Source organism: Narcine bancroftii, chromosome 6 (assembly GCF_036971445.1).
Source record: "Narcine bancroftii isolate sNarBan1 chromosome 6, sNarBan1.hap1, whole genome shotgun sequence".
Lineage (NCBI taxonomy): Eukaryota > Metazoa > Chordata > Chondrichthyes > Torpediniformes > Narcinidae > Narcine > Narcine bancroftii.
Genome location: NC_091474.1, coordinates 73,431,190 through 73,443,657, shown reverse-complemented (window position 1 = coordinate 73,443,657; position 12,468 = coordinate 73,431,190). Strand labels below are relative to the sequence as shown.

The window sequence follows — 12,468 nt, the reverse complement described above, 5'->3', positions numbered from 1 at the left end:
TTGTGCTGCATGGCCTTGGCCCAGCAGAAGCTGCTCTTCTTCTCCGCACTGTTGTAAGTGATCCCCGGAATGGGGAAAGCTTCCTCCCAGCTGAAGTAGCAAGCCTCCACTGCAGGCTTGAAACCTTGGAAGAGTTTGTCCAGCAGTTTGCGGTGCTGTCCTCTCTTCACGATCTCAATCACCTTCAGGTGCCACTGTCTGAGCTGCGTGCAAAGTTCCTTCCTCCTGCAAAGGCAGTATGCCAATCAGTCACACCCAAAGTGGCCAAGTCTTGAAAACAAATCGCAGGACAAGTAAAGACACTTAAGAACCCCAGTACATAGGAGCAGGTCAAGACCCTCCGGCCTGCCCCACCATTCCACACTACCATGGCTAATCTACCTAACAACTACGAGCAGCAGTGTCCTGCTTGCTCTGCCATCCAAAAACATCCTGCTGAACTGGTTGTGAACTCGGCTCTAACTGCCTGCCTTTTCCTCACAACCCTTAACTTTCATGCAATGCAAAAGTGTATCTCATTGTGTTTTAAATTATTTAATGACGCCTCCTATCCTGGTTCTTCAGACAGGTAATCCCACAGAACACTCTCTAGGAAAAGCAGTTCCTCCTCATCTTCGTCCTAAATCTACTCCCACCACCCCCCCCCAAATTTCAAGACTGTCCCCTATAGTCCCACCTACCAGTGGAAACAACTTTCCAGATTCTATTTTATCTATCTCCTCCATAATTTTATATGCTTCTATAAGATTCCCTCTCATTCTTCTCACTTCCAGCAATTCCGGTGACTCAGTCTTGCCTCATAGGTGAACTCATCTCTGGAATCTGGAACCCTTCGACTCCTCCTTTTTGCCAGTTCCCCATAATTCTCAATTCCTCCAGCTTTTGGTTGGCATAGCGGTTAGCGCAACTCCTTTACAGCGCCAGCAATCAGGACCTGGGTTAGAATCCCGCACTGTCTGTAAGGAGTTTGTACATTCTCCCCGTGTCTGCGTGGGTTTCCTCTGGATCCTCTGGTTTCCTCCCACTGTTCAAAATGTACTGGAGGTGTAGGTTAATTGGGTGTAAATTTGGCAGCAAGGACTTGTGGACCGAAAAGGCAAGGGAGGTGGGGAACAAAACACAGACTCTATCAGTGTTGAAAATGATTGTATTGATTGTTGAAATTGAGTCCATAAAAATTAAAATAAAATATTTTTAAAGAAGACCTGAGATATTGACCATTCTCTTTCTCCCACTGGCGCTGTTCGGCCCTGCTGAGTTCCTTCAGTAGGTTGAGCTTTGAGGGAATTAGATGTAAATCAGAAAGAAAAATCTTGTAAGTTGTGGTGAAAGAGTAAGGGAATTGGACAGAGAGGAATGTTCTGCTATGGGCTGGCACTCAACTCGATTAGATGCATGTTTTTTTTTCTGTACTTTAATAATTTTAAATTTAAATTTTGAATTTAGACAGGAGGTAACTGGCGTTTCCAGCAGAAGAGCCCATACCACCTAATTACCTTACAAACCCGTATATTTTGGACAGTGGGAGGAAACTGGAGCAATCCAAAATGGATCAATCTATCAATCCTACATAATCAATCGAAACCCCGCATAACTTTAAACACAGCAGATTTGGATGCATAACCAATAAAAAAGAATCATAAAATTTCACAATCCAACACTGCCTTTACATGAGATTCTCTTCTCTCTCCTGACTTTGGCCTCCCCCCAGACTCCTGGTGGTAAGGAAGACGCTTACCTTTGGGGATTCATGGTGGGATCCAGAACGGCAAGCCTCCACAACACCACCATCTCGTCACACATGCTGGCACATGCGTGAGCAGCCACCTCCGTCTGGCCGTTGCTGCGTCCTGTGTGCCCACTGGCACTGCTGTGTGAGGCAGAAGTTCGGACACTATACCACCAGCCGATGATCTGAGGACGAAAGGGGTCAGAGAATCAAATGACTGGCTGGCTCTGCATCCGAGGACATTTACCACGCTGACTCTCCCTCACAGTCACCACAGTCAGGGTGGGAATAACGGGGTGACTCACATAGGGGATTGCTGGACCTGCTCCACCCCTCTCCCCCCACCCCACACCCCCCATGCAGATCACCCCATTGAAAATAAAAACAGATTGCAGGGGGGGAGGTAAATCTGCTTCCCTCTCTGCAGATGCTGCCTGACCAGCCTCACTGAAACTGGATCTACATCCCCTGGTGCCCAGGAAAGTATTGAAGGACCCATCGCATCCCAAAGACACTGGCTTTGTCCTCCTCCTGTCAGTGAGAAGACCTAAGAGAGTGAACACACACACGAGTGTGTGTGTGTGTGTGTGTGTGTGTGTGTGTGTGTGTGTGTGTGTGTGTGTGTGTGTGTGCACCATGGACTGAAGAACGCTGTTTAATCGGGTTGTACTTTTACAATCAGATGACAATAAACTTGATTTAACAACAGATTGAGAGACAGTTTCTTCCCTACACCCACCAAGCGCCCGAATGAACCCCTTAAGAGAGCTCTCATGCTCCCGTTACTTGGTGTGAATTGATCTTACTTTTCATTGCAATCCTATGTTCTGTAATTGAACTCTACATGGCTGCATGAAGGTTAACTTGTCAGTCTGCTCGCAGAAGAACCCTTCTCGCTGTACTAGACATTTTTTGACAAATAAAATTGAACTTCAAAACTTTTAAGTTCTAACCACCAGGTTGCTTTTCAGTTAGGCCTCCTGAAGACTCAAAATTAATTTCTTTACACCCACCCTCAATCTCTCACTCTCCCGCAACTCTTCTCCTTTCCACCCAGCACCTCTTGCTTTTTAAGCTGAAACATTAGCTCGGTTTCCCCGTCTGCACTCGCTGCCCGGCCTGATGAGCATTTCCAGCTTTCAATTGGACGCTCTAGATGGATGCAAATGAGAGCCAAATCAACAGGCGGGTGGTAAATACTGCAGTGGCATGGGGCTGAGCTCACTTGTTCGTAGGTCAAACATTGGTCGGTGAGGATCTCGAGTAGAGGCGCCGCGTTACTGTCACGTCGTTTAAACATCTCACGGACAATGGAGAGGAGGTTCCAGATGCCTTCCGGCTCTCTTCCACGTAGGGGTCGTAAAAGGCATGCCCACTCTGCAGCAGCCGGTGGCTCCGTCGACGACAGATACAAAGAGTTAACGTCGCTGCAGAGAGAAGGAAAACTGGATCAGAGGGTGGAATTTGACGGAGAAGTAGTAGGGGATTTAGCCCATAAACCAGCACCAGCCACTGAAGCCACACTTCAGCATCCAGCCGATTACCTAAGCACAGGTGCACATTAAATACTCCACAGAGCAAGTTTCTCACTTAGAGGATTTCACAAGATTTTATAAACAGCATAAATGTGATACCAATACCCACAAGCAAGGTAATGGACATCACAGGCAAAACCCTCCCCACTATCGAGAACACCTACAGAGAACGCTGCTGTCCAGAGCGATCATCAAGGATCCACAACTCCCAGCACACGCTCTGGTTCCCGCTGCTGCCATCAGGAAAGAGGTCGCGGTGCCTCAAGACTCGCACGACAAGGTTCAGGAACAGCTGCTCCCCCTCCACCATCAGACCGCTCAACAATAAATTCAACCAGGGACTCGTTGAAGGACTTTTACTTTTAACACTCTGTTGGTTTTTTTTCTTTCTGTATTGCACAGTTTGTTTACATGTGTAGATTGAGTACACCTTATTTTTCTACACTACCAATAAGAGAACAGGAAAAAGAAAAGGGTTGCATGTGATGTCATGTATGTACTCTGATAATAAATCTAAACTTTGATTCTCGTGAGCATTTTGTTGTTTTCAGTGCGAGGAAGGTGACAGTCAGATGATGGAATGTGGAGAGAGCACCAAGAAACTTCTCCTGGACACACAACTTCTTATTTGTCAGGAAGACACAACAGCAACTGCACTTCCTGAGAAGAATGGGCAAGGCTATCAGCCTCCATTCTGTCAACTTTCTACAGGAGCTCCATCAAGAGCGTCCTGGCCGGCTGCATCACTGTGTGGTACAAAATGGATCAGAGGTCAATCCACAGGACTATAAGAGCAGCAGAGAGGATCACTGGAGACTCCCTCTCCCCATCAATGTGATCTACCAGGGTTGTTGTCTGAAGAGGAAGCGCAAAATCGTTGAGGACCTCTTCCATTCTGAACACAGCATCTTCCAACTATTCCATCGGGGAATAGATGAAGGTGTATCAGAGCCAACATCACCAGGCTGAGAAACAGCTTCTTCCCACGGGCAGTGAGAATACTGAACAACTGAAATTAAATACTCACACTAACTCTCCAAGACTTTACTTTTCATTAAACAATATTTATTTATTTTTATAAATGTACTGCTTAAGTATCATTTGTCTAAATGTGTATTATGTCTTGATTGTGCTTGCATGTTTTGCAAGGACCGGAGAACACTGTTACACTGGGTTGTACTGTACAATTGGATGATAATAAATTTAAACTTGAAGTGTTTGGGAATAGCTCTAAGGGAAGTCACATCAGGGCCTTGATTTAAAATCTTAACCCTCTGACATGGTGACATTCCTTTGATATCACACAGTAACCTCAGCTGGGTTACAATAGGACTTCAACCCTGGGAGGCATAAAGGACCACCCGGTGATAACAGCTGATCCAAACCACGACATCCAGGAAAGCCCACAGGTCAAGGGACAAGAAGTGGAGTTACCTGAACACAACAGGAGACGGCCCACAGAATTTATGGAGAGTTTTCTTGATGTTGTCACTGAGGGTGCATCCATCAAGGTACCAGGTGCTCTGGTCTGAAGCAGATGGCCCAGCAGTGGGATCTGTCAACAGCAATGAGGCATTGTGCGTTGAATTAAAGACATCCAACAGAGCAAGGCTGGCAAAAGAGTTAGACCAGTTTGTCCTGCAGTGCTGGAGATTACATGACAGAGAATAATTCCACACCAATATTCAAGCACAGTTGAAAACCTCCAGTCCCACGCTTCAGAAAATGTTAGCAGGTCAAGCAGTATCCAGTGGAGAGAAACATTATTGCACAGTACAGGCCCTTCAGCCCACAGTATCGTGCTGAACCCTATATGTGCATTAAAATCCTCATTATCAGGAATTCAAGAAACTGGCAAAATAAAATTGCAGAAAATAAATAGGTAAAAAATACAAAGATTTAAAATTGGCGCCTCTTAGTTCACCAATCCACGCAATACCCAATCTCAAGCAACCGGAAAATTCACTTATCTGACTTCAACCAATCCCGATCAGTGCCAGATACCCATAAAGAGTGACATTGGAAAGGAGAAACACTGGGCTGCTCACCGATGCCGGGGAGACTTCCCTTGTTTCGTCCACAACTCGTGAGCCTTTACACCAATCACAGGAAGCAGAAAGGGCCACTGTTTAACACAGAGGTGGAAAGGGCTGGTTTGGTAACCCACAACGCTCTTTTCGAGGTTATTCATATCAATATTCCCTTTGCCACCTCAACAGTGCTCCAAAGTTAACTTCCTCCTGGAGTCCACTATTACTATTATCCCCCTATTACCTCCTGCCTGTGGGACTGTGGTCCTCACCTGCGCCACCCCCCCCTCATCACCATTTTATTCAGGCACCTGCCCATACTTTGCTCATACCTCGATGAATAGCTCATGCCCAAAGCATTGGTTCTGTATCTTTATCTTTCCTACATAAAGTCCATACTGAGTCTCTCCAGCATTGTGTTTTTTCACTCACAAGAATTCATTTGGGTTTGGCCTGGATTAAGCTGTGCAACTCTTTAAAAATTCTGGCAAATGGCTCAGCAAAGCTTCCCGTTTGAGATTACTTTAATCACCTAATGCTCCCGCTTGATGCAGGAAGACAAAAGCAGAAGGAGCAAACCATCCAAAATTACTTCACTCAATGTGAAGCAATGAGTCTCCTTCCCCAACCAAAGCTCTGTTTATATTTAACATATTAACATTCAGTCATTTCTCACTCCAGCAAGATCTCATTCTGTATTGGTTCGTGAGCCTGAAATTGGGTTGAGTTAGCTCGAATGGAGTAATGATAAACAAGTTAATACATGCAATTAACTCTGGTCTGTTGGACATCTACTGCTCTTGAATTGCAGATGGTTAATTGCACGAGCAAGTCCCCCTGACCAATGCATCGTGGTGCAAGTGCTACAACATTTACCAGACCTGGAAACGAAGCCACGTTTCAACTCAAACATTCTGCAAAAGGCACCAATCTCAGTCAAGATCTTCTTTGCTCCTCTCCGGCAGATCCCACTTCTGGACTTTTATTTTGAAGGTTATGTCGAGGACACTATTCTCAGCCAGAATGAAGTTGATCTGCTCAGTCTCCTGTCCATTAAAGCTTGATGATTACGTTACTGTAAATAACTGGGATTGATTTTATGCATACAGAAGTTGGGGTTCACTGCACAGAATTATCCTGCTTCAAATGTTGGCACTTGTGGTGGCTTTTAATCACGTTTGGTTTCCTTTCTGTGAAAATATAGTAGAATCCCCATTAACTGGCATCTACGGGGATCGCATATGCTGGATATATAAATTTTCCAGTTGGCTGAGATTCACACTTACAATACATAACTAAAACACCTGCATTAAGAATACATAGCTTAAAAGACAAAAGACAGGGCAAAATATAGAATAATTTTTTAAAAAAATCACTATTGTAGTATTGAATTATGTAAAGTTCATTTTAATCAGGTAATTAAAATTTAAATTCAAACCCCGGTTGCTGGCGCTGTACCAGCGTTGTGCTAACTGCTACGCTAACCATGCTGCCATCATAATTACCGCCCACCCCCCCCCCACCACCCCCGGAGGTTTACAGATATACTAATATCTTTAATACTAATAAAGATACATTCTGGGCAGGGATGGGGAGACACTTTGGGAGAGTCGCCCCAGGATGAGTGGCGTTGGGCGGCTCTTCATCCTGGGTACTGCCATTTTATTCCAACATCTGCTACGGGCAGAGCACAATGGGGGCACTCCACTGGCTGAATGTTTGCTCCTGTCTTCACCAAGGGCTTGGGTGTTGCTTCCAAGAACATTTACTTTTATTTAAAATTGTATTTATCCTTATTTATTTTAAATTTTATTTATTTATATATTTCTTTTTTTTGCCAGTTGCTTGGGTTTACAGTTGATTGAATTCCGGATAATGGGGATTCTAGGGTACACTGTTTTCTGAGTGAAGAGACGTGCGCCCCACTTCTAGCTCACTGGTCGATGGGGGTATCAAACATTAGCTGGACATCTTCCATCTTTCCACGCTCAAGACATGGTTTAACATCGCTTCAATATTAAGGTCAACTTGACCATACATTGTTATCGTTGCTGAGCAAGCTATCAATAAATGGAAATCCGGCAAGTTAATAGTTACAGGTGAAAAGGCCATAAAAAGGCCAGATGTGGGTTACCTGGAGCCCCGCAGACGGTGTTAATTGCTGTCGACTGGGATGAAAGCAACTCATCTAGAAGCCTCTGTGCAGTGGGGAGGATCTTCCGAAAGGAAGAGGAATGAAAGAGAAACACAGAAATCCAAACAAAATAATCTTAGTAACAACTGAGCACAAGGTGTCCAATATTTTCACATCACTTCTGAAACACTGAATTCGCTCAGTCCCTCACCTGCTGAGGCAACTCACTGATCAAATACTGGGCAAACTTTTGAAGCTGGTCTCTTTGTAACCGGGACAGTGACTCAGACACGGGTGCTCGCAGACAAACTGCAGATGCCTAAAAAACAATAAGGAAGAAGTCATAAGTTTGCTGGGTGTCGCAGTTAGCTTAAAGGTTAAGGCAATGCTATTACACCGCCAGCGAATCAGTTTGAATCCCCTGCATTCTGTAAGGAGTTTATACATTCTCCCCGCAATCTGAATGGGATTTCTCCGGGTGCTCCAGTTTCCTTCCACCCTCCAAAAATGTACATGATTGGAAGGTTAATTGGGTGGCAATGGCAGAAATTGGCTTCTAATGTATCTTATAGTTAAAATTCAAATTTAAAAATTGACGATATTCTGCACTGATTTATCTATATTTTCACAAATCCTGAAACAGTGTCAAAAAAACATTTTTAAACCCTTGAATGCACAACATAGTCTCTAAATGGACAGATGTAAACAGTTGACTGAAGTTCCTTAATAACTGACATGGTCTGTTTAACCTGGTTTACCTCAAGTGAAACATGAAAGTTTGCAGATGCTGCAATTGTAGTAAAAACAGAAATGCTGGAGGAACTCAGTGTCCACAGGAGATAAAGAAATATTATCCAAGTTTCGGGCCTGAGCCTTGAGGAATATATCCTTACGTCCTATAGATGCTGTGAAACCAGCAGAGTTTTTACTACTTCGAGAGAATTCCTAGAAACCATTTTGAGGCTAACAATGGGTACAATGTTCTTTCGAAGAAAAATGCATTCTAATTGATTGCAAAGCAAGTGATTCATCCGTTTGTGACAGATAGACATCCCAATCAATACTTTACCTCAACAGCTTTAAAGATTCTAACTCCCAATAGATTGCATTTACCACCAGACTACATCAGCTCCCTCGTAACCAGTGAGCCACAATTCTTAGAATCTAAAATTGAAAACCCAATTCATGAATTAGCATGAAGGAACTTACCACCTTTGAACAAAAAGAGCCAGAGGATTCTGAATGCAGCTTTTAGGCCATCGCACAAAGCAATTGCCTCTCCATCAACTCTTCCTGCTGCCATGGGAATGTTGCCAACGTAATAAAGATCACATCCTAGCCCTGTCACACTCTCTTCTCCCTCCTTCTGTCAGGCAGAAGATACAAGACTTTGGCAACACACACCTCCAGGTTCAGTGACAGCTTCTTCCCTCCTGTCAAATGATTCTCAAACGGACCTCCCATTCCAAGATGATGTCTTGCACTGTGTACTTTTCCATCTCAAAGGTTAAATGCAGGAAATGCTCCGGAGGTCAGGCAGCATTGGTTGAGGGAGACACAAGAGTTAATGTTTCAGCTCTGTCTACTTCGGAGAGCAATCTGAAACATCACCTCTGATTCCATCTGACCTTCCCACCCTTGGTGCCCTGACCTTTTGGATCCATTGACCACTCCAATGTCTGCACTTAGATCCAGGTCACCCCCCCAGTACAAATCTCTGCATCTGCAGAAAATTACTCCAATGTTAACCTTGCATCATGAGTGGGGCAGTGGCATGGCGGTTAGCACAGTGGTTCTCAACCTTGTTCTTTCCACTTACATTCCACCTTAAACAATCCCTATGCCATCAGTGCTCTGTGATTAGTAAGGGATTGTTTAAGGTGGGGTGGGAAGGGAAGGTTGAGAATCACTGCTCTAGACCTTTTGCTTGAGAAAAATTCTCATTGCCCCATTTCCTTTGGAGTTCTGAAACCGTGCACATAACGAGTCAATGAGGGACAATTAAAACAATGGTTTTCAAACTTTTTCTTTCCACTCACATTCCACCTTAAGCAATCCCTTACTAATCACAGAGCACCAATGGCACAGGGATTACTTAGAGCGGTTTGTGAGTGGAAAGAAAAAGGTTGAGAACCACTGGGTTAGCGCCACACCTTTACAGTGCCAGTGATCAGGATTGGGGTTCGAATCCTGCATTGTCTGTAAGGAATTTGAACGTGTCTCTCCGTGTCTGCATGGGTTTTCCCCAGGTGCTCCGATTTCCTCCCACCATTCGAAATGTACCGGGGAGTGTAGGTTAATTGAGCGGCACGGGCTCATGAGCCAAAATGGCCTGTATGTCTAAATTTAAACATTTTTTAAAAATGATCCAGCTCCTACAAGATTCAGTTACCTGTATGATGCTACAAGTCCCATTCACCCATACTCCTGACTCAGATTCCTGCTTTAGATCCTGGAATGATTTAATTCCACTCTTTCATCTACTTCCCGACGTTACACCCCAGTCTCAGTGACCTCCTTGAGCCCCATCAACCCATCCCACTACCACCACCCACCAACTGGATGCAGCCCAGCTCTCCACCCACACATCTTCACTGTTCTGACCAATCTTCATCACCTCTGCTGCTGGGAGTGTCTTCAGCTTTGTGTTCCGAAATACGCTCACATATCCCTTCTTACTTCCTTAAACCCCGTCCCTTCAGCCAGCTTTTAATTGTCCCTTTCAACACTTCCATGCATCAGTTTAATCACTGCATCTGACAACACATTATAGAAGAACTAAAGGAAGAAACTGTAAAACCACATCGCTGGAGAAACTCAGCGGGTCAAACAGTGTCCTTTACATACCAAAGATAAAGATGCACAAGGGCTTGAGCCCTTCATCAAGGAAGAAGAAAAATATAGGGAGGCACCTGAAGGAAACTCAGCAGGTCAAACAGTTTATGTAGCAAAAATAAAGATACAAAACCAATCTTTTTGGCTTGAGCCCTCCATCAAGATATGAGCAGCATGTAGGCAGGAGTCTGAGTAAAAAGGGGAAATGTGGACACAAAAGCAGGAGGTAATAGGTGGATAAAGGAGGGAGGGCACAGCAGCAAGCAGGGGGAGGAGAGATGGCTGGGTGAATAAAGAGGGAAGAGGGTGGAGAGCTGACAGGGGGTAGAAAAGGGATTAATGGAGAGCTAGTAGCAGAAACCAGAGAAGTCAATGTTGGAGAGTGCCCAGACAGAAAATCAAGTGTTGTTCCTCCAATTTATGGGTGGTCTTGGTGGGATAGAACATGAGGCCATGGACAGACATGGGAGTGTGACGCAGAACCGAAATGGCTGACCACTGGAAGGTCTCTGTCACTGGTACGGACAGAGCGAAGGTGCTCAGCGAAGCGATCTCCCAATCTGCGCCAGACTCTCCGATGTAGAGAAGGCCACAAAGGTACCTCTGCATGCAGTAAATCAGTCCTGAAGATACACAAGTGAAGTGTTGCTTCACTTGAAAGGCCTGTTTGGGGCCCTGTACTGTGGTGAGGGAGGAGGTGTGTGGCGCAAATGAGGCACCTCATGCGGCCACAGGAAAGGGCTGGGGGGGGGGTGATTGGTGAGGAGGGATGAGTGCACGAGGGAGTCACAGAGGGAGCGGTTCCTACAGAAGGCAGAGAGAAAAGGGGGAAAAGGTGTGTCTGGTAGTGGGATCCTGTTGCAAGTGCTGGAAGTTCCGGATGTGAAGGCTGATGAGGTGTTAAGCAAGGACAAGGGGAATCATGTGCTTGTTCCGTCTAGAGGCAGAGGGGGCCAGGGTAGATGAGTGGAAAATAGAGGAGGTGCGGGTGAGGGCTGAGTTTCTGGTGGTGGAGGGGAAGGACGTTTGTGGAAAAAGGCAGACATTCTGATCTATAATTTCCTGAGTTATCTCTACTCCCTTTGTTGAACAAGGAAACAACATTTGCAATCATCCATTCCTTTGGAACTTCTTTCCCTAGTAATGATGTGAAGATAATTGCCAGTGGGGTCAGCAGTTCATCCTTTGCGTCCCATAGTAGCCTTGGGTAAATCTTGTCTGGTCCTGCCGACTGACTGAACTTCATGCTTTTCAAAGGAATCAAAATTTATTGTCATGAACTTAGTTGTTTTGTGACAGCACTACAGCCACAAAATTGCTACGAATTACATGGCAGAGGGGAAGAAGCTCTTTCTGTACCATTGGGTGTTCATCTTCAGGCTCCTGTACCTCCTTCCTGATGGTAGCAGTGAGAAGTGGGCATGGCCTGGGTGGTGAGGTCCCTTGAGGATAAAGGCTGCTTTCTTGAAACACCGCCTCTATAGATGTCCTTAATGGAGTGAAGTCAGGTGCCCATGATGGCGCTGGCCAAGTTCACAATTCTCTGTAGTCTTTTCTTGTCCTGTGCATTGGCACTTCCATTTCAGACAGTGATGTGTCCAATCAGAATGTTAAAATTTTCAAGTCTTTGGTGACATACCAAATCTCCTCAAATTCCTCACTGTATAGCCACTGGTGAGCCTTCTACATGATTGCATCAACATGGAGGTCCCAGGATAGATCTTCAAATTCTGGGTGTCAACATATCTGAAGATCTTAACCCTTTCCATTGTTGACCCCTTAATAAGGACTGGTTTGTGTTCTCCAAAAGTCCACAATCTGTTCCTTATTTTTGCTAACATTGAGTACAAAGTTACAAAGTTGTATCTCATTCTTGTACACATCTTCATTGCCTTCTATCATTCTGCCAACAGTAGTGTCAATTGGCAAATTTATAGATGGCAGATGAATTGTGCTTAGCCACACAGTCATCAGTGTGGAGCAGTGGGCTAAGCACACATCTTGAGGTGTCCTGTGTTGTTTATCAATGAGGAGGACACATTGTTTCTGATTTGTACTGATTGGTCTTCCGGCGAGAAAGTCAAGAATCCAGCAGAGGCCCAGATTTTGAAGCTTGAATGGCCAGTATTGAGAATAATAGTGTTGAAAGCTGAGCTGAAGTCAATTAAAAGCAGCCTGATGTATGTGTTGCTATGGTCTAGGTGA

At 44.9% G+C, this 12,468-nt stretch overlaps 1 protein-coding gene across 2 annotated transcripts in view; it reads right to left on the bottom strand.

Annotated features, from left to right (window-relative positions):
- The window catches only part of zswim8 (zinc finger, SWIM-type containing 8), a 118,875-nt gene that overhangs the window by 45,549 nt on the left and 60,858 nt on the right, over positions 1–12,468 (bottom strand). For both annotated transcript variants that reach the window (XM_069885359.1, XM_069885358.1), the window contains exons 6-11: positions 7,640–7,747; positions 7,429–7,510; positions 4,699–4,819; positions 2,955–3,156; positions 1,739–1,914; positions 1–225 (exon numbers count right to left, since the gene is read on the bottom strand). The exon at positions 1–225 is cut by the window's left edge and continues 757 nt beyond it. In XM_069885359.1, coding sequence (XP_069741460.1) covers positions 1–225; positions 1,739–1,914; positions 2,955–3,156; positions 4,699–4,819; positions 7,429–7,510; positions 7,640–7,747 — 914 coding nt within the window. The remainder of the gene's footprint in view (positions 226–1,738; positions 1,915–2,954; positions 3,157–4,698; positions 4,820–7,428; positions 7,511–7,639; positions 7,748–12,468) is intronic.